The sequence below is a fragment of the Chlorocebus sabaeus genome, chromosome 3 (assembly GCF_047675955.1).
Source record: "Chlorocebus sabaeus isolate Y175 chromosome 3, mChlSab1.0.hap1, whole genome shotgun sequence".
Taxonomy (NCBI): domain Eukaryota; kingdom Metazoa; phylum Chordata; class Mammalia; order Primates; family Cercopithecidae; genus Chlorocebus; species Chlorocebus sabaeus.
This window is the reverse complement of record NC_132906.1, coordinates 950582-973149: the sequence shown is the minus strand read 5'-3', so window position 1 is coordinate 973149 and position 22568 is coordinate 950582. Positions and strand designations below refer to the sequence as shown.

Genomic DNA, 22568 nt, shown 5'->3' with positions numbered 1-22568 from the left:
TTTTGCTCAATCCTTTTTATTCTTTTGCTCTGTATTCTTGTCTGTGTTATTTCACAAGGCCAGTCTGCAAGCTCTGAGAGTCTTTCTTCTGCTTGGTCTATTTTGCTGTTAATACTTGTGATTGCCTTATGAAATTCTTGTAGTGTGTTTTTCAGCTCTGTCAGGTCAGTTACATTCTTTTCTATATGGCATATTTTGTCTGTAAGCTCCTGCATTGTTCCTTGGATTGGGTTTCAGTGTGCTCCTGCTTCTCAGTGATCTTCGTTCCTGTCCGTATTCTGAATTCTGTTTCTGTTATTTCAGCCATCTCTGCCTGATTTAGAACCCTTACTGGAGAGGTAGTACAGCCACTTGGAGGAAAGAAGGTACTCTGGCTTTTTGAGTTGTCAGGGTTCTTGTGCTGGTTCTTTTTCATCTTTGTGGGCTTATACTCCTTCAACCTTTGAGGTTGCTGTTTGTTTGTTTGTTTGTTTGTTGTTTTTTTGAGACAGGGTCTTGCTATGTGGCCTAGGCTGGAGTATTGTGGCATGATCTTGGTTTACTGCAACTTCCGCCTCCCGGGTTCAAGTGATTGTCAACTTCCCGAGTAGTTGGGATTACAGGCATATGCCACAACACCCAGCTCATTTTTGTATTTTTAGTAGAGATGGAGTTTCACCATGTTGGCAAAGCTGGTCTCGAACTCCTGACCTCAAGTGATCCACTTGCCTCTGCCTCCCAAAGTGCTGGAATTACAGACGTGAGCCACTGTGCCCAGCCAATTTTTTTTTCTTTTATCCTATATTTGATGGCCTTGAGGGTTTAATTGTGGAATAAAGTGGATTCAGCCAAGTGACTGTGTTTCTGGAAGATTTTAAGGGACCAGTGCTGAGTTCCCAACTCCTGGACTGTGTGCTTTAACTCTGGGGTACTTGTATCAGTGTCTGCTTTATTCTGTCTCCTGGAGCTTAGGTATCCGCTGCGCTGGGGAGACTGACATGTTTGGGGCCACTGATCACTGCACTCGATGGATGGTGCCAAAGCGTTTGGTAGTGAGGTGACAGCAGGATCCGTCCGCATTGGCATGTGCCAGCAGCGGTGCCGCGTGGTGCAGTACACACTAGCTGGCTGTGGCAGGGTGCTGGTTGGTGCTGGGGTGCCTTCCTCCCAGCCTGCACTTGCCACAGTGGTGGATGCAGTGTGGCTAGGGGGTGGAGTGGGGAGCCCTGTCAGCTGCTGTGCCTGTGGTTGTGCTGATGGTGGTGGTGGCAGGGCGCTGGCAGGTGCAGGTCTTTGTGCATTCTCAGAGGGCTCTTGGTCGCTCAGGGAGGTGGAGTGTCCACTGTGTGCCTAGTTTTGTTCTTGGCAGTGTTGGTGAAAGGGCCAGGTTGTGGTGGGGGCGGACTGACTGCTAAGGCTCTAACTGCAGTGTTGTTGGTGGGGCAAGGTGGGGGTGAAGTGCACTCCCACTGCATGAGTGGCAGGGCAGGGTGCACACGTACACGTGGGTGCTGGCTGGGTGAGGCAAGCAAAACCTGCCTGCACATGGCAAAGGGATGTGGGAAGTATCTGTGGGCCCCAGGGGAAGCTCCAGTGTGGGGAGGGAATGGATGGCGCTGCTGCATGTCTGTGGGGGCCACCCCACTGGGGCTCTCCAGTGGTCAGGTTCAGTCTGCCAGGGTAGAAGCTATGATGAGGGCTCCTAGGACACTCAAGGCTGACCTTAAAGCAGGTACTGTCAGACTAGGACCCTGCAACAGGCCGACAGACCAAGGGCTGCTCCAGTCAGATTGGCCCCTTCTTATGGGCGAGGCCTCCCTGCAGAGTTCAGATCTGACAGTTGCCCTAGGGTTAAAGTCTCCTATGGGAGCAAGTTGATTCTAGGTGGATGGTCATCCTTGGCTGTGCTTCACGACAGAGGCCCCAGCACCAAACCCTGTGGGCTCCACATCAGCTGGCTTGCTGCCCCCACAACTTCTTTAAGCAGCTCTCCCTGCCACCTCAATTGTCCCTGCTGGTTGAAGGGTTTCCTCCTGCTGAGATTCCAGAGGCCTTGGCCAGAGCAGGTTGCTCTCTGCCAGTTCACCTAACTTGTGCCCTCAGCATAGTGGGGCCAAGAACAAGTCCTAGTGTGTGATAGCCCCATGCAGGGTTCCTAGATTCCTTCCCCGTCAGACAGGCTTCTCTCTGTCTTCCCTCCTCTACTCCTGGTGCTTTCCCTCTGAAGATCCGTTAGGAGTGCGCCAGCATTCTCAGTCCCTCCGGGGCAACTCTTCTACCTGGCTGCAGCTAGTCAGCCATCTTGCCCCAGCATCTACTTTTATAAAGTCAGTCTCTTTTCACACATTGCATTAATTTCTTCCTAGATAAGAAAATGAGTAAGTTTGGAGTGTGTGTAGTCAGAAAGATTACAAGGAAAGAACATTAATTCCTATGTTGATAACATGGAAAACCATCTCAATGCCAAAACTTCATTGTGGGTACAGTTGTAAAGCATGTGAAGGCAGGCTGAACACGGTGGCTCACTCCTGTAATCCCAGCACTTTGGGAGGCCAAGGCAGGCAGATCACTTAAGGTCGGGAGTTTAAGACCAGCCTGGCCAACATAGTAAAACCCCGTCTCTACCAAAAATATAAAAATTAACCATGCATAGTGGTGCATGCCTGTAATCTCAGCTACTCGGGAGGCTGAGGCAGAAAAATCACTTGAACCTGGGAGGCGGAGGTTGCAATGAGGTGAGATGGTGCCATTGCTCTCCAGCCCGGGCAACAGAGTGAGACTCTGTGTCAAAAAAAAAAAAAAAAGCATGTGAAGACAGACATCATCATGACTTCAAAATTGTTAAGGCCTCTAAAGAAACAAATGAAATAGCTGAATATGAAGAACAGTATTTAGTTTACTTTATCACGGTATTGGTATTAAAATGATACTACTAGGAGAATTGCAGGAGTTCTGGTGCAGTTCTTTAATATCTGCAGTTCCCCATGTTAACTAGCATTGTAAATAAAAAGAGGAAGATGCTTTCCAAGTTAAGAGCTGTGAAGTAATTTCCAAGTTAAGAGCTGTGAAGTAATTGAGACTAAGAGTTTTGATGTACTTTTAAAAAAGTTACTTCATTGCTTTACTGTTGCTTCTGTATGATGTAAACTTTAAAAATTAAGGCTCAAATTTTAGAAATACACAGAGGACTAACATACACTCTAAAATGTGTTTCTTTTACTCTAAACCAATGTTTTGTTTATAGATATTAGTGTTTTTGAGAAATCCCTCAGAAAATGTTACTTCAGCGCCTTGAAATGCTTGATGTTAGTTCAGCACATACAAGTGCACTTTTATGCCCGTTGTTTAGGAGGTTTTATTTTTAAAATTTTCTTTTGGATAATCTGAATAAAGGCATTTAGCGAGTACAGATTTGGAAATCCCATTTTATTTTTATATCTATTTGCATTGTTTATCTTATTGTTTGAGACAGAAATTGTTACCATGTGATGATGATTTCCCTGTCATTTTACTGTACAAATATCTGCCTAATTGTAAAATTATGAATATAAAATTTTAATGTATAATAATCTTTCTTGGAGGATTTTTTTGTTGTTGTTCACAGCACATACTGAATGTATTTCTCTGTTTGGCTTCTTTCTTTGAATGAATGATCTCCCAGCTTTAAAAAATATTACTGGGGCTGGGCGCAGTGGCTTATGCTTGTAATCCTAGCACTTTGGGAGTATGAGGTGGGAGAATCACTTGAGGTCAGAAGTTCAAGACCAGCCTGGGGAGCATAGAGCCCATCTCTGCAAAAAAAATTAAAAATTAGCCAGGTGTGATGGCATGCCCCTATAGTCCCAGATACTCAGCAGGATGAGGCAAGAGAATTGCTTGAGCCCAGGAGTTCGAGGCTGTGGTGAGCTATGATTACACCACTGCATTTAAGCCTAGGTGACAGAGCAAGACCCTGTCTCAAAAAGAAAAAAAAAGATTACTGAGAGCAGTGGCTCACGTCTTTAATCTCAGCCTTTTGGGAGGATGAAGTGAGAGGGTTGTTCGAAGTTGGGAGTTCTAGTCCAGCCTGGGCAATATAGCGAGACCCCAACTCTACAAAAAATAAAAAAATTAGCCAGGCATGGTGGTGCATGCCTGTAGTCCTGGCTCCTTGGGAGGCTGAAGTGGAAGGATCACTTGAGCTCAGGTTTTTGAGGTGGCAGTGAGCTCTGATCACACCACTGCACTCTGGCCTGGGAGACACAGTAAGACTTTGTCTCTAAATTTAAAAATATATATATGTATATAGATAAGTTTGGGATTTGTTTCCCTTTTTGGGAAGCAAAGGTATGTTCTTTGGCAGAAGACCATGTTATTGTAGATGTTGTCGTGTGTTCCACTTTGCTTCTTATTTTAAAAGATAGTTATGTCTATTTTCATTTATGCAGAATTTAGTGATGAGGATTTAATGAAGCAGTGCTTTTCAGAATATACAAGAAATACATTAGTCAAATACCAAGTTACAATCATCTAGTTATGTTTAATGTCAGTATTCTGTACCTTAAATACAGTATATATTCCTGCCTTATTTTAAACAGATTTTTGTATAATATACGTAATAACTTATTATGTATTATACTAATCTGAGGAATAAAGGTAAGACTATTTTTGTTACATGGTAGAAATTTATAAAGCAAGTAGCAATGCTGATTTTTCTATACAATCAGTATGCACCACAATCTTTGAAATGTGAAGAGTTGTCTCTCTTCGTTCATCCTTGGTTTTTCTGCATGCAGCCATTGTTGTAATCAAATGGTAACTTTATTCTCTGTGCTTTCTACTTGAGTCAGATTGTATTTTCTTATACCCCCCATGCATCCCTTCTATTCACTGTTGCCGTGATATCATCTTGAAAATGTGGTAAACTAATTATGGGGTCCTCCCCCTTTTATGATTTATCTTTTTTTATTTAAATACTCACAAATTTATATATTAGTGCATTAAAACCTATGACCCTTACAAATCATTCCGGCTTATCAGAAAAATAAGCTTCAAGCCAAAGGAAAAAAAAGTGCTTCATCACAGAAACTTAAAAATCAACAGCTAGCCAATCTGGCTGTTATTTCATGTTTAGCCATGAACATTTCTTAAATGGTCATGCACACACATTGTATTTTTACCTTCTCTTATCTTTGCACTTTAGATTGAGAGACTACTACCTATAGTATAAATAACTTCTACATTTTTATTTATTTAAATTTAGTTTTATGCTTTAAAATTTTTTTTACTTGACAAGTCACTGAATGAGCTGTGTTTTCTGGTTTATATCATGGTTTGCTTCTAGATTTAAAAAAGAGATTTATTAAATCCTGTCTCTTCTAAACTGGAATAAGAAACGTGTGACATCATGCAACCAAAAGATGCTGAAAATAGAACTAATGTATTTTTCTTCTCCCAGATAACTTTTTAGAAAGAAGTAGATTTTACTTTTCCTCAGGTAAATGTTTCTGGGCAAATTGAAAAACCAGATAGTTCTTTTGATCTGTGTAAGCTTAAAAGTTTTTAAGAAAAAGGATTTAGTATTGTAATGCAATAATAGCTAGAAGGTGTTTGATAAATTGGTAAAGATAATATTTCAAAAGGTCCACTGTTTCCCAAGGCTATGTCTATTAAGACCTAAGCTTTTCTTAAACCATATTACTTCCGATTGCACAGGTTTTTAACACAGATTTTGATTTGTTTTCCAAAGAAGTAGCGAACGGTGGCAATGTTAAATTCTTAATACAAATGCCCTCTAATAGTCTTAACAGTATGATTGATGGGCTTTAAATTAATAATATTAGACTTCTATAATTTTTCTTTATAAACTGCTATATCCATTTTTTAAATTGTTTTTGAAATTAATTTTAGGAAAAGAATATTTAATATTTGAATATTGCTTTAAATATATATTTTTGGTCACCAGAGAATTCCTATGCTTTGCATAGTACCCAATCACCTTTTATCACTGCGTTCTTTTTTGGTAGTGAATCACTCTGCTGTGCTCAGAAAGCTGTATTGAGAAGTCATAAAGGATTTCTGTTTAAAATGTCTGTAAAATACCCTGTCTTTTTCGTATTCATGGCTCTCCCCTGGAAAATTAGGTTTGTTTGGTGAAATAGGGAACACATAGATAGGAAAGCTTAAAAAGATGTTGAAACTATCCAAGAAGTGAAAGGGACTGCGTCAGGGTAGACTGAATGACCTTCTGCCAGTTATTGAAAATGAAATTTCTGTTTAGTGATAGATTGGATTAAGGTTTTTGAATCAGAGTTTAGTACCTGGCTGTTACTTAGATTTGTTTGAACCTGTGATTTTTTTTTTTTTCTCCTCCTCCTCCTTAGTTTGCTATTCTTGATTTCACAATGACAAGAAAACCACAAAATAGATGATGCAGTATTTTTAAAACCAGAGACTTATGTCCCATTTATTTCATTTTTAATGGCGTCTTAGTAGTTATTTTTTGCAAATGGCTAGGGAATGCATCTTGGAGTGGAGTTGTATTGGTGTTGGTAAGGAATGATGATCATTAATGATCTTTTTAAATTGGCCATCATATTTTAACTGAATTCCAAACATTTTACTAGGAGTTTGCATAAGTGGATGTAAAAGAAACAAAAGTTCACAACCTCCAAAATTTTGATTGTGGCCTTAAACTTGGAATTATTAGTATTGAGTTCTCACTATTTTTTCAGGCTGAAAAAATACATGCCTATTTTGTTTACATTTGTAAATTGGTGTTAATCTTGCCCCTTTTTTCTTTGGGTAGAGGGAAATTATCTAAATTTGTTTTGAACCTTTAAAAGAAGAAGGGAGCTTCAAGTATTGGTTCTATAAAAACCAAGTGTCTGATTGTAGAACGATGAAGTGATTCCATTGTTCAAATTCTTTAGGTGGAATGTGTTTGATTTTATGCCGTTGATCTTCCAAATTATTGTATAAATGGCAGTACTACTACTAAGAGTCAGCATAGTACGTGTAATGATTTGAATTAATACAGATTTCTATTTTAAAGGTTAAATCGAGAATCTTCTTATAGCATTTTATTTGTGTTGTTAGGATATTTATTCTCTAGTCATTTATAGTAACTCATTTTGTCTTTATTGCTTAGTGTACAGGATAAAGCCTAGGTTTTGACTTGGTTGTCTGCCTTTTGAATCCCATCTCTGCATTTTTAATATTTGACCTTAGTTATTTAATCTTTTTAGATCTTAGTTTGCAGTACCCATTTTGCGGGGCTGTTGTGAAGATTTATAGAGAGAAGATACAACGGGTTTGGCTCTTATTTCAGGTTCTCAGTGAACAATGTAGTCAGGCTGTAACTCTACTTTTGGTTCTTGCGCTGTTCAGAATCAATGAATAAAGTATTAAGCTTCCATTTCTTTCCTTTATGCTTTGTCTCTTTTTTTGAGCATAAATTATAAAAAGGGAAAAAGAAACTGAAAGAAAGAAAAGAAACCCTGGAACAATTCTATGGTTATTTTGAAGAACAGTCTCGCTGGTGAGAATTTAACAGAGGGACTTTTTTATTATTGAGTGAAATTATGATCTTGGTTGATATTAAGTGCTGTTGTTAGTGAGATGATCATATAATACCATCAGCAGTACAAAATTTGTATTCACAAGTTTTTGGACAAGAGTCGTGATATTGGCATCACTTAGTAGTCATAATTTGTACTATAAATCTTCATTCACTTAACATTTATTCAGCAGGAGAAATACCTGACCTGGAGAAATAAAAAGAGCCTGTGTTCTAACCTTGGGGTATGTTTGTTATGTAAGACCTGTTTGTCAACATAGTCATTTGTTAATATTCCTGACCAGGAATTTTGACGTGGCATTTGTAGAATTCCTGTTGAAATTGTAACGTGAGAAATTTCAAAATCCGCAATGTAAAACTCTAGATTAGAGTAATAAAGGGAAAGCTGTAGCCACAATTATTATGAACTGCAAAATACTTAACAGTTATTACTTTGTCAAAATTTCAAAGCTGGTAAGCCAAAGGGTAATTGAAAAAAATAATAGTAGTTCATTTCTAGACCAGAAACTTAAATTATGAAAAGAACTGTATTTGAAATTATATCATTTTTCTGTATTTGAAGATATATCGTTTATATTTTCTTCACACTCATTAGTCAAGATGTTAAGAAATAGTGAAAATGGGGCCGGGCGCGGTGGCTCACGCCTGTAATCCCAGCACTTTGGGAGGCCGAGGCGGGCGGATCACAAGGTTAGGAGATCGAGACCATGGTGAAACCCCGTCTCTACTAAAAATAGAAAAAATTAGCCGGGCGCAGTGGCGGGCGCCTGTAGTCCCAGCTACTCGGGAGGCTGAGGCAGGAGAATGGCGGGAACCCGGGAGGCTGAGGCAGGAGAATGGCCGGAACCCGGGAGGCGGAGCTTGCAGTGAGCCGAGATTGCGCCACTGCACTCCAACCTGGGCGACAGAGCGAGACTCCGTCTCAAAAAAAAAAAAAAAAAGAAATAGTGAAAATGGGCAAAATCTAGGGAAATTAAGATCCTAAAAAACAAAAATCTGTCTCAAGATTATTGATTCACCAAAATAAAGTACATTCTGTGAATTTTAATTTGTTTTTCTTGTATCATTTTTTGGTATTGCAAGTTAAGTTGTGGACCCATTGGGCTGATTGTTTTCCTAGATGTAGGTCAAATCGCTTGTCTTATTGATATTACTGGTTTTCAGAACATTTAAACATTGAGTGTTTAAAAACATGAACTCAAAGTTCTTGTTACTAAAATTAAATAAATTTATTTATTAAAGCTTTTCAAATTTATATTAAACTGTTGAAAAACTGAAATAGTTCAAGTTAACATCCATAAATTTCCCATCATAAGAGCTTGCTTCAAAATTACCTTTGTCTTGTACAACAAACCTGGGAAATCCGTTCATTACTCGTAAATGTTCAGTATAATGGTAGGAGACGATTCTACCAGTATATTATATGGCCCTCAAAAGTATTTAAAGACATTAAAATACATTGATTTGGTCTACCAATATGTATTTAGTTATCCTACCTTTGTGATGCTGGTCTTTGGCTCCTGGTAAGTATAGGATGGAACTTTGTCAATTGAGAAATTGTTTCTTTTTTTTTTTTTCCACTTATTGTACATTTTACTGTTTATAAATGATTTATATTATAGTTCTGTTTTTCTTTATCACTCACAGTTTTATCACATTTGGCAATAAGCACTGATAAACTTCTGGAAATCTTCAAAAATAATTTGCAATGTCTGAAACCTTCCTTTTTAAATTAAGGCTGCAAGGTGTGACTGTTGTAAATCTCAAGGAACTCTTAAAGAGCGAGTTCAGTGGCGTGGGGAAATGAAACATTTCTGTGATCAACATTGCTTACTGCGTTTCTACTGTCAACAAAATGAGCCCAACATGACAACTCAGAAAGGACCTGAAAACTTGCATTATGGTACGTAATAATTTAGGTGATAACTTGAAAACCCTGTAAATCAGTCTTTACGTAGTTCTGAATCCAAAACACTGATAATGGATAGTTGATTTTGGAGATAGCTTAACAGCAACTTAAATTCCGTAGATTCTCTGGGTTGAAGCACCCTTGTATATTGTTTTTATAAATGTATTGCTTTTGTTTTATTGTCTTTTTGAAATTTCATGCTAATTGAGAAAACAAGGTGTAGTTGAGAGTGAGTAGAAGCTAAACAGCGTTATAACACATTTTAAAAAGAATAGACATCTGCCTATCATGTATCATCTGCAATTTTAAATGCAAATTATTTTTAGCGAATCGAATTGCTAGGGAGTAGGTTGGGAGGAACAACAAAAACCCTTTAGAAACTGTAATTTTAAAAAATACGTATATATCTTTTAAGATATAAATCTAAGAATATATAATAGTATTTCCCCAAAAGCAGTGTATACTTTCAGAGGGGACAAAAGGAAAAAAGGATTAATTTATTTACCTGTATATTTCTATACTTTATACAAATTTGAAATTCTTAAAATGTCTAAAATATTTTCTTTAGTCACGTTTTAAATTAGTGAAATTTAATGAGAAATAGGGATTTAGAAAATTCTGAAGAAAGAGTATTTGTCTTATTTTAAATTTTTTATGTTTTTTAGATCAGGGTTGTCAGACGTCTCGAACCAAAATGACAGTAAGTATTGGTGAAATGGAGTGCTAAATTGTGATTTTTTTAATACGGGGTAAAAAATAATTAGGCCAATTTAATGTGATCATAACAGTAATTTTTTTTTTTTTTTTTTTTTTGCTTAACTGAGACAGTGGAGTATTCAGCTGAATTATATTAATACCAGAGACTGTCATACATGCCAAGGAAATAAAGGAGAGTTAATTATAGCCTCTCCTCACAGTGGGACAATAGACATAAGTGATGTTTGAGTTGATGGATGTTTCCATAATGGATGCATCTTTAAGACAATGGCAATAGTATGTTTGAAATGACTGTATTTGTTCTGAAAGATACGAATAAGCTGACTGTAAACAGTTGAGTAGAAGATTGCCAGATAGGCATGAAAAATAGGAGAATAATAAAGTGCTAAGCACATGTGTATTTGGCAGAACTACTTACTAGAGCCAAGGTGGAAGGGGTCTTTGGTGGAATAATGGAAAATGAGGCTGAAGGAACAGGCTGAGGCAGATCAGTGATGGCTTTATGCATTTATCTTTCAAGTAGAGATCTGAAGATACATGTTGGTGGCTAGAATTTTTTGAGTTTAAAAATTTGGGAAATACACAATGTGTCCTGGATTTTTTTTCCTCGTATTTATTTTTCTTTTGGTGTGATATATCAAATTCTACTTTTGTCAGCATTTTAAGAGTTTTATAGGTTGATGTTACTAATGACTACTAAAGATAAGAGGCAATGCTTTTGCCACTCCGGAGAGTGGTAGGGCACTGCCTGGCCTTGGCTTGCTGCATCTTACAGCTGTCACCAGCGGTGGGTCCTGGTATTGCTCGTATCCTTACCCGAGGGAAGCTCTTCAGGAGTCATTATCGGCAATGAAGTCTCTGGGCTAGTTCTGGTTATGTTACAAAAGAGCAGATCGGTGGTTCCAACGCCGACTACTCATTAGAATCACCCGGCAAATTTTCAAAACCTTCCAGTGCCTAGACTCCAACCCAGAAATTCTGTATTTTAAAAAAGTTCTGGCTGGGCACAGTGACTCATGTCTGTAATCCCTGCAACAAGGCAAGTGGATCACCTGAGGTCAGAAGTTCGAGACCAGCCTGGCCAACATAATGAAACTCCATCTCTACTAAAAATACAAAAAGTTAGCCAGGCGTGGTGGCGTGTACCTGTAATCCCAGCTACTCAGGAGGCTGAGGCAGGAGAATCGCTTGAACCCGGGAGGCAGAGGTTGCAATGAGCCAAGATTGTGCCACTGCACTCCAGCCTGGGTAATAAGAGTGAAACTCCATCTCCATTTAAAAAAAAAAAAAAAAAAGTTCTTCAGGATTCTAATATGTAACCAGAAGTGAGAATCACTGATGTAGATGAAAATTGGTATTTTTGCATTTATTCTATTCAGTGTTTGTTTTTGATGTTAATAGTTGGACAGAATCCTAGAAAAGTAAGAATACTTTTTCCTTGCTTTCTCTATCCATACGCCCCCTTATGGAAATAATAACATTTTAAAATCAGATAATTTTGGAAGTATGTAAAGTATTCACTTGAATTATTTGATTTTAATACCAGAGACTTTCATCCCTGCTGAGGGTATGAAAGATGACTATTCCCTATTATATACTTATATTTATAAGGCAACTCCTCAACCTTGTTTCAAAGGTGTGTGCGTTTGACCAGAAACCCTTTCTATTAGCATGATATTAAATATTTTTCTCCTCCTACAGGACTTGAACCGGACTGTATGGCGGAGGGTAGAGGAAGCGTTATGGATAGGGAGGGACTTGAACCGGACTGTATGGCAGAGGGTAGAGGAAGCGTTATTGATAGGGAGGGACTTGAACCGGACTGTATGGCGGAGGGTAGAGGAAGTGTTACTGATAGGGAAGGACTTGAACCGGACTGTATGGCGGAGGGTAGAGGAAGTGTTATGGATAGGGAGGGACTTGAACCGGACTGTATGGCGGAGGGTAGAGGAAGCGTTATGGATAGGGAGGGACTTGAACCGGACTGTATGGCAGAGGGTAGAGGAAGCGTTATGGATAGGGAGGGACTTGAACCGGACTGTATGGCGGAGGATAGAGTAAGCATTATGGATAGGGAGGGACTTGAACCGGACTGTATGGCGGAGGGTAGAGGAAGCGTTATGGATAGGGAGGGACTTGAACCGGACTGTATGGCAGAGGGTAGAGGAAGCGTTATTGATAGGGAGGGACTTGAACCGGACTGTATGGCGGAGGGTAGAGGAAGTGTTATGGATAGGGAGGGACTTGAACCGGACTGTATGGCGGAGGGTAGAGGAAGACGTTATGGATAGGGAGGGACTTGAACCGGACTGTATGGCAGAGGGTAGAGGAAGCGTTATTGATAGGGAGGGACTTGAACCGGACTGTATGGCGGAGGGTAGAGGAAGCGTTATGGATAGGGAAGGATAAGTAAGGCTGCCATTGCAGCTGTTGCCTTTTGTCATATAAAGTCCTCTCCCATCTTTTCTTCTTTGTAAGCTTTTGGAATCTTCTAATTCTCCACCCATAAACTTCAAAGGCTAGGAGCTTAGCTGTGTAATTTTGGGCAAGTTACTTCACTGTTCTTTCTGTAAGTTTATTTGAAAAATCAAGATGAATGTAGTACCTACCTCATGATGAATACTAAACCATGGTATAGCTGTTTTGTTCCAGACTTCATAGAGGCAGTATGTATAGTGAAGAACAGAAACTTTGACATCAGATGAATCTTACTTGAATCCTGATTTCAGAACTTTTAGCTCAGTGCCTCTTGCCAGGTTGTATCACTTCTGAGTCTCAGTTTCCTCGTAAGTAAAATGGGAGTGATAAAAAGTCCTACCTTTTGTGGTGTTAGGAGTGTGCAGTAAGAATTTGGTGCTTTTCATAGTCCCTGGCGTCTAGCAAATACTCAACAGATGGTGGCTTTTGTCATTATAATTTTTATTCTTTTGGGTCCTACTTCAGCATACACAAATAACTGGACCCTGTCTATTGACTAAAAAGTAGAAAACATTCTAAAAAACAAGTTGGGTTCAAGTGTAGATTTTCACCAAGTGGCACAGTTTATTGACATACAGTAGTATTTGCAGAGTGCAGGAAGTGCAGCATTGAGCAGTCCCAGGACATCTCTGACTTTAGATCCTCTCTTTTGGGATGTAGAGTATTTTCCAGTTCAGACCAAACTTTCCTAATGCCTGGTATGTAACAGATACTGTTTGCTAAGTTATTCTCTCCATTATACTATGGTGGAAATTGAGGCATAAGAGATTGAGTGACTTGCCTGAGGTCACACAGCGGTAGCTTTAAGTATAGTTGACCCTTGAACAACATGGATTTGAACTGCATTTGTCCACTTCCACATGGCTTTTTTGTTTTTTCCCCTAACCAAACTTGGATGGAAAATAAAATATTTGCAAGGCAAATTTGAGGGCAGACTTTTCATATGGGTGAGTTCTATAAAGGCTGACTGTGGGAGTTGTGTGTGTACAGATTCTGGTATGAGGAGTAGGGGTAGGGCTTTGGCGGATGGTGGTGGTCCTAGAACCAATCCTCCACACATACTGAGAGAGAATTGTGCAGTCAGTCCTCATTCTCATGGATTTCAAATTTGCCTACCCACCAAAATGTATTTGTAACCCCTAAATCAATACTTAAGGTGCTTTAACAGGCATTTGTAGATGTGCAGAGTGGTGAGAAATTTGAGTTACCCAATGTACATGTTCCCAGTTGAAGTAGCACAAAGCAATGCTGTGCCTTTGTGTTTCAGCTCTCATACTATAAACAGGTGTCCTTTTCTTAGTCTAATGAGTGTCAGGTTGTTTTGTTGTTTGCATTTTTGTGGTTTTTGTTGATTATTTTTATTGTTTAGAAGGGCCAGGAAGTGGTGTCTAGTGTCACTAAATTGAAGTGCTGTCTAGTGTCACTAAGAGCAAGAAAGCTCTGATGTACCTTATGGAGAAAATACTGTTAGAACTAAGTTTCATTTAGGCATGAAGTTATAATGTTCTTGGTGTAAGTTCAGTATCAATGAATCATTACCATACATCTAGAAAAAGAAAGAGGAAATTTGCCAGTCTACCTGATTGCTATAGTAACATCTCTAGTTTGTGGTACAGCTAAGGAAAGATAGGGTAATGACTAAATGTATGGATTCATGAGATTATGACCTTTTTTTTTTTTTTTTTTTTTTTTTTTTTTTTTTTTTTTTTAAAAAGCATACTGAACAGCTTTCAGCCCACAACAGGTTAATCGGGGTTAGGAAAATGTTAAACCTTTCTTGGCTATGTGAGAGCTAGCTGGCTTCCACATTTTAAGGCCATGTGGTATGAAACATGTTAAACTTGAAGTTGAGGTGAGTTTTGCAGATCAAGATACTATGGAGGAATACCTGCAAAGTGTTATACAGGGAAAGGTTATATGGAAGAGCTAGTTTTCAGCACTAATGGGACTGGCTTATTTTTACAAGGTCATTGGGATATGAACCTGTGAAATGCCCTTGACCTTAATTCATCCAAAGAGTATGCAAGCTTGTTATTGTATACCAATGCCAAGGGCACCTTTAAATGCAAACCCTTAATGATATACAGAGCTCAAAATTCTTGAGCACCTCTAGGGAAAAATCTGAAGTATGTATCATTTCCATTGGAGGTGGGACAAAAAAGCATGGATGATGCCCAATATATTCTGGGATTGGCTTCACTGCTTCATCCTAAAAGTTGAACACTATCTTCAGGATGAAAACTTAGCCTTCAAAGTTTTATTTGTGGATAATGCCCCAGTTCATTGCCATGAAGAACTTGAAAGTGCCCACCCCAATGTAGGAGTTATTTTCATGCCTCCAAATACTGCGTCTCTTCTCCAGTCCCTCAGACGGCATTTTAAAGGCTTTCACGGTGCACCACATGAGGGAGCTTTGTAACAAGGCTTGTGAGGCTCTCGATGCCAACAAGGAAACCACCATGGATAGACTCCTGGAAGCAGTCACAATATGCGTCTTCTTGATTATGGCCACACAACCTGGGGGCGGTATCAAGCAGGCTGTTGATAACTGCTGGGAAAATGTTTGATCAAACTGAAAAGGTGTTACAGAAATTATAAAGAACCATGTTAAAAACACAATGTGCATCACACAGCAAATGAGCATAGAAGGCTTTGGCAACATGGAGGAAGGTGATATCAGAATGGAATTCTGTCTTGGGAAAAATTGTCAATAAAACAGAAAAATGGCCCTATGCTTGAGCACAGTCTCAAGTTTAAGTGCTACTGAGAACATGACTTGAGATGCAAAAGGATCTGAGGTTAAAAGCTAAGCTGCCAAGGCTGACACAATTTTTGGAGCCAGTTTGGGTAAGAAAATCACTGACACTGTCAACAAGGCACAAGAGCCAGTTCTAAAACCTCGGTTTTCATGGGACACACCAAGGTTGAGAGGTCAGACCACACAGTTCAGTGTCTCATCACACATCCTGCAGCTCCATCCACAGTGAAATTTTGTTAATGTTTTGTTTTGTTTTTGCTTTGTTCTTGAGACAAAGTCTAACTCTGTCATCCAGGCTAGAGTTCTGTGGGATGATCTTGGCTCATTGCAACCTCCGCCTCCCAGGGTCAGGCGATTCTCTTGCCTCAGCCTCTAGAGTAGCTGGGACTAGAGGTGGGCACCACCATGTCTGGCTAGTTATTTATTTATTTATTTATATTTTTACTTTTTAGTAGAGATGGGGTTTCACCATGTTGGCCAGGCTGGTCTCAAACTCTTGACCTTAGGTGATCCGCCTGTCTCGGCCTCCCAAAGTTCTGGGATTACACATGTGAACCAGTGCACCCGGCCAGCTTTTGTGAAACTTTGACTGCGTGATTTTTGTTTATATTTTTTAGGACTTTATTTGCATAAAGGCACAGTAAACAGTGTGTGTTGTTTATGTACACACGTAAACACAGTGTTTATGTGATCACTGTACAGTATGTGTGTGGTGAACTGTACAGTGTGCGTGTGCTGTGTGAGTGCTGTACAGTGTGCGTGTGCTGTATTTGTACTGTGTTTGAGTTGATCTCAGTAGTGTATTACACAAAAATGCTCTAATGAAATATTGTTTTATTATAAAAAAATACTGTATGAGGTATCTTTAACAAAATTATGTATTGATCAGTTGATGAAAATATTGTGACCAGAGGCTCACAGGAACCTAATCTTGTATTTCCCATTGAAGCAGCCGTTCAGTAGTCATTGTTTGGGGCAACTGTATAGAACACAACTATTCTGAATTATGTACCTACATTTTCTCCATATCAATAGGTGATGTGGAGAGTACCTTACCTTTCCTCCCTTATGCTCTTATCTTCCGCTTATTTCAGATTTTATTTATGTGGGGTTTTGTTTTGTTTGCAATGCAAATCATGCTACGGTGAACTTAGTGCGAAATGTCTGAGAGAGTGCATCTGTAGAATAGGTTTCAGAAATTGCCATTGCTGGGCCACAGGAAATATACAACTTAAAGTTTGAGGTTATCTTTGGTAATTGTTTTCGTTTTTCTTTTCAAATTTATAATCATATTTGATGCCATTTATCCAGCAGAGGGAGCTAGAGTATCAGAGAGCCATAATAACTGTAAGATCTTCTTTTTCTGAAATAAATTTAAAAGTGCCTAAGTGTTTTCATAGTTCAGGTTTGCAACCTTGATTTTGTACTTAAAAGTTAGATTGTCTTTTTTTTTTTTTTTTTTAATCATTCTAATGGTATCCTTTGAAGGTGATATAAATCTATAGAATGAATAATTGCTACCACTTTGCTAGTAGTTAGGATAGATTCATATTGATCCTTATAGATTAAGAGTGTGGTGAACATAGTGATAATAGCATAATTTGGTTATCCTCTTCTGCTTTTGTGTGTTCCCTTCTTAGTACTGAAAATCCTTCATTGACACCAGGAAGAACTGAAAATTAGACATAAAAATAAAACTGTTTCTCTTTGCTTCTCCATAGGGTTCAGCACCACCCCCTTCTCCAACACCTAACAAAGAGATGAAGAACAAAGCAGTTCTTTGCAAACCTTTAACAATGACAAAAGCTACTTACTGTAAACCTCACATGCAGACCAAATCTTGTCAGACAGGTAACTTAGGACAATGTGACTTAAATACTTCCCCATACCTTCATCTTTACATGCTTTTCTTGAATGGAACAGCCTCCAGGATAGATTCATTTGGTCAATTTGTCATTTTCTATTGATTTTGCTTATCTAATTTTAGATATTACCTGGAGAATACAGCATCTCATTTTAAATCATTATGATCAATCTCTGATAAAGGCCTAGAATACAAATTATGTCAAAGTGAAAAAATACTTTATCAAAAATTTCCTCTTTCCCTGTGATTCGTAATGGTAACGATTCTGTTTCCTTCCTGTCAGAATGAGATGAAATTATTCAAACATGTATTTTTTATCAAATTCACAGTGTTATCTGTATTCTAATTATTTGATTAAATAAGTCTTTGGGGAGGTTGTTGAGGAGAGTATGGTAGGGTATCTGGAACTATATAGTGTTTTTAAAGGATGTTTTCTTTCTTTAAAAAAAATCCCTGAATTCTATTTGTATTTTCTGTAAGTTAGAACAGCTGCTGCTTTCTTTTAAGTTACCTAACTTGTAAAAACTGGGAATTTAGAGAAATTCTAAATTCTAAATTCTGAGGTAGTTAAATTTAACTACTGAGGTAGTTAAATTTTTCTTGATCAAATTATTTTAACATTAAACACCTGTATATAAGTGTTAGTTAACGTTGCTCCTTAAATATGTTTTGTGTTTTTAGATGATACTTGGAAGACAGAATATGTTCCAGTGCCTATCCCTGTGCCTGTGTATATCCCAGTTCCTATGCACATGTACAGTCAGAATATTCCTGTTCCTACTACAGTTCCTGTTCCTGTAAGTCACATTTTAAGTTCTTTTTCATTTTGAGATTTAGCAGGCACAGTTGGGAAAACAATGTACAGTTGACCCTTGAACAACAAGAGTTTGGACTCCATGCATCCACATATGTGGATGATTTTTTTTTTTCCAATAAATATGGGCGGCCCTCTATATTGGCAGGTTCCACATCCGTGACCAAACACGGACTGAAAATACAGTATTCTGCCTGTAATCCCAGCACTTTGGAAGGCTAAGGTAGGCATATCTTCAGCCCAGGAGTTCAAGACCAGCCTGGGCAGCATGGTGAAACCCCGTCACTACTAAAAATACAAAAATTAGCCAGGCACGGTGGCGTGTACCTGTAGTCCCAGCTACTTGGGAGGCTGAGGTAGGAAGATTGCTTGAGGTGGGAGATGGAGGCTGCAGTGAGCCGTGATTGCACACGGCACTGCAGCCTGCGCTACAGAGCAAGTCTTTGTCTCAAAAAAAAAAAAAAAATATTTGAGGATGTGAAATCTGTATAGAAGGCTGACTGTAGGGGTGTGGGACTTGAGTCTGCATAGACTTTGGTATCCATCCACAGGTGGTCCTGGAACCAATCCCCTAGAATTCTGAGGATAACTGTAGTTGCAGTTACTAGTTTAATGAAGCTAATAAAACCATCTTTACCTTTCTTCAACAGTTAACTTAGATTTGGTTGTGTCTCTGTTGTCATGATTGATTGCTTTGTGTGTAAGTATGTATATGTTCATCCTCACGAGTAACATTTTGCAGATGTCTGTGCCTGCTCTATGCATATTGAGTTTTATATTTGGGTTCATTTTCAAAAGAAATATTTGTGGGCCATGTGCTCACGCCTGTAATTCCAACACTTTGGGAGGCCAACATGGGCAGATCACCTGAGGTCAGGAGTTGGAGACCAGCCTGGCCAACGTGGTGAAACCCTGTCTCTACCAAAAATACAAAATTAGTCGGGCGCGGTGGCGCACACCTGTAATCCCAGCTACTGGGGAGGCTGAGGCAGGAGAATCACTTGAACCCAGGAAGCAGAGGTTGCAGTGAACTGAGATAGCGCCATTGCACTCCAGGCTGGGCAACAAGAGCGAAATTCTGTCTCAAAAAAAAAAAAAAAGAAAAAGAAGTATTTGTGAAGTCATAAGGTTTAGAACTGAAACGTAGAATTTCATATAAAATATTATTTTATCCCAAATCACTTGCAGTACTTAGAACACTGCTATGTCGGGGCTTGGCTGTTATAGTCCCCTGGGGGACAGAAATACTTCAAAAATTCTTTTTCTTTAATTTGTATTCCAAAAAGTAGATGTTTGTATTCTAGGCTTTCTTGTCACAGTTAACATCTTAGTTTTGTATGTGTTCTTTTCAAAGCTTTTATCCAGTGTGATATAATAAAGTAGATATGTGTCAGAGTAATTTTTAATTTGGAAAAATACCTTTGAATGTTTAGTAAACCTAACTCAAAATGATTTGGTTAATTAGGTGCCAGTTCCTGTTTTTCTGCCTGCTCCATTGGACAGCAGTGAGAAGATTCCGGCAGCAATTGAGGAGCTAAAAAGCAAGGTTTCTTCAGATCCTCTTGATACAGAGTTGCTTACAATGACGGATATGATGAGTGAAGACGAGGGGAAAACAGAGACTGCCAACATCAACAGTGAGCTACGCTAGATTATACCTGGCGAATAAGTGTTACCATTGGTTATTTATAAGTATTGTTCCATTGGTTATTTATGAATATTGTTACCATTGGTTATTTATAAGTATTGTTACAGTACTTTCCAGGGCATATAATTTTGTTTCAGTTTATGTGGGGGTGAGGAAAGCATTGTAACAAATATGTATTTTATATTAAGAGATCTACACTATATTTAGCCAGGTGCCCTCGGACACATATCCGAAGCAGGAATTTGGTCTTTGGTCTCTGTTTTAAGCAGGATTTGACTTGTAAAATCCACTCAGAGTTATTCTTGTTAATGGAGTGTTGCAGATACAAAACTATAATAACTTGTAGTAGACTCTAATAGTGATCAGAACTCTTCTTTTGTAGTAGTTATCCCTAGTTTTTTGTTTTTTGTTTTTTGTTTTTTGAGATGGACTCTTGCTCTATTGCCCAGGGTGGAGTGCAGTAGCACGATCCCGGCTCACTGAGATCTCTGCCTCCTGGGTTCAAGCTGTTCTTCTGCCTCAGCCTCCTGAGTAGCTGGAATTAACAGGCACGTGCCACCATGCCCAGCTAATTTTGATATTTTTAGTAGAGACAGGGCTTCACCGTGTTGGCCAGGCTGATCTCAAACTCCTGACCTCAGGTGATCTGCCTGCCTCCCAAAGTGCTGGGATTACAGGTGTGAGCTACCACACCCAGCACCTAGATTTCTTTTGTTGCTTATACTAATAAAATAATTTGCATTATCTACACCAGAGTTTATCTTAGCCTCTGTTAGGGTAGTGCTTGCGCTACATGGTACGTAACATGATGAGTGTGTTGTGGATGGTTCTGAGTCACTTCGAATATTTATTTTCTACCCTTAACCCTCTCGATACCCAGAGTCCTATTTCAACCTTGAGCTAATTCTTACCCTACCCTAGAGGACAATCAAAATACTGTAATTTTCTCTGGATTTAATAATGAGACCGTGTTTTTGAAGCACTGTGGTAAGACGTTGTGAAATTAATTTAGTGGGTTGCAACCAGTGTTTTTGTTTAACAAAAGAAAAACTAAGTGGAGCAGGGTAAAAAAAATGACAATGTGAATCCCTCATAGAAGGGGTAAGTATTATTTTGTGAAACCAGTGTGTATACAGATGTCTTTCTGTTCCTTGCCATCACCTTGCAGTATGTGCTGGATAAAATGCATTTCTTACCACAAAAACACTTGAAAGCAATTGATCGAACCATTAAAAGGCAGTTGTTAGTAAGCATATATTGAACGACTTGAGAAACCTAGGTCAAAATTCAAAGAGTATTGAAAACTACAGTTGTCTACCCTCATTAGTTTATTTTTGACAAAAAGTTGCTTTTAGAAATACTTTACTTGTTGAAGTTGTTTTACTATCAAAGCGTACCTATTAGCTTTTGAAGGGAGTCTTCCTATAAAATTTATAGGATTGAAAGTTTTCATGCTTGTGACTAATTATAATTATGAGGTTTATAGTGGTTTACTTTTTGAGGTAGTTATATATATAATATGCCCTTTTGTGACATTAAACGTTATTTTTTATATTGCATTTAAAATTAAGCGACTTGCTTTTGTAGATTAAATACAGACACCGCTGGGCCTTTCTGTTTGATTCCTAATGACAGTGTGGATTGATTGCAGGTGTAATTATTGAAACAGATATAATTGGTTCAGATCTTTTGAAGAACTCTGACCCAGAGACACAGTCCAGCATGCCTGATGTACCATATGAACCAGATTTGGATATCGAAATAGATTTTCCCAGAGGTACTCAAAGCCTTTATGACTATGGAATTGAGTTATGGAGTCAACTGTGGTTATGATAATTTACCATTTGATGTTTGTGTCATTGCCTTTTAGCAGTGTTCATATTTTTGTTGTTATTGTTTTTTTTTTGTTGTTGTTTTTTTTGTTTTTTTTGTTTTTTTTTTTTTGAGACGGAGTCTTGCTCTGTCGCTGGGCTGGAGTGCAGTGGCCGGATCTCAGCTCACTGCAAGCTCCGCCTCCCGGGTTTACGCCATTCTCCTGCCTCAGCCTCCCGAGTAGCGGGGACTACAGGCGCCCACCACCTCGCCCGGCTAGTTTTTTGTGTTTTTAGTAGAGACGGGGTTTCGCTGTGTTAGCCAGGATGGTCTCGATCTCCTGACCTCGTGATCCGCCCGTCTCGGCCTCCCAAAGTGCTGGGATTACAGGCTTGAGCCACCGCGCCTGGCCTTTATTGTTATTTTTTTAAACTCACCTTAACAGTTCATATTTTTTTTAACTTTTTTTATTTTTATTTTTATTTTTTTAAAAACCCACCTTAACAGTTAACTTCTGGAATGAGATCACTTGAGCCCAGGAGTTTAAGACCAACCTGGGCAATGTGGCGAAATGCTGTCTCTACTAAAAAATATAAAAATTAGCCAGGATGGTGGTGCATGTCTGTAATCCCAGCTACTCGGGAGGCTGAGGCAGGAGGACTGCTTGAGTCCAGGAAGTAGAGGTTGCAGCGAGCCGAGATTGTGCTACTGCACTCCAGAGTGAGGCCCTGTCTCAAAAAAAAAAAAACCTCTAGAAGTAATTCATTATAGAAAGTTTAAAGAAGTGTTTGTGTCCTTTTTAATTTAAAAAAATTGTTAGCATCTAGGTGCGGTGGCTTATGCCTGTAATCCCAGCACTTTGGGAGGCCGAGGTGGGTGGATCACCTGAGGTCAGGAGTTTGAGACCAGCCTGGCCAATGTGGTGAAACCCCATCTCTTCAGAAAATAGAAAAATTAGCTGAGCGTGGTGGTGGGCACCTGTAATCCCAGCTACTTGGGAGGCTGAGGCAGAATTGCTTGAACCTGGGAGG

At 39.0% G+C, this 22568-nt stretch overlaps 1 protein-coding gene across 6 annotated transcripts in view; it reads left to right on the top strand.

Moving 5' to 3' along the window:
- ZMYM2 (zinc finger MYM-type containing 2) overlaps nt 1-22568 on the top strand; it is a 127206-nt gene that overhangs the window by 81722 nt on the left and 22916 nt on the right. For all 6 annotated transcript variants that reach the window (XM_073012772.1, XM_008021677.3, XM_037986926.2 and 3 more), the window contains 6 exons: nt 9275-9440; nt 10112-10146; nt 17121-17250; nt 17945-18060; nt 19543-19714; nt 21377-21502. In XM_073012772.1, coding sequence (XP_072868873.1) covers nt 9275-9440; nt 10112-10146; nt 17121-17250; nt 17945-18060; nt 19543-19714; nt 21377-21502 — 745 coding nt within the window. The remainder of the gene's footprint in view (nt 1-9274; nt 9441-10111; nt 10147-17120; nt 17251-17944; nt 18061-19542; nt 19715-21376; nt 21503-22568) is intronic.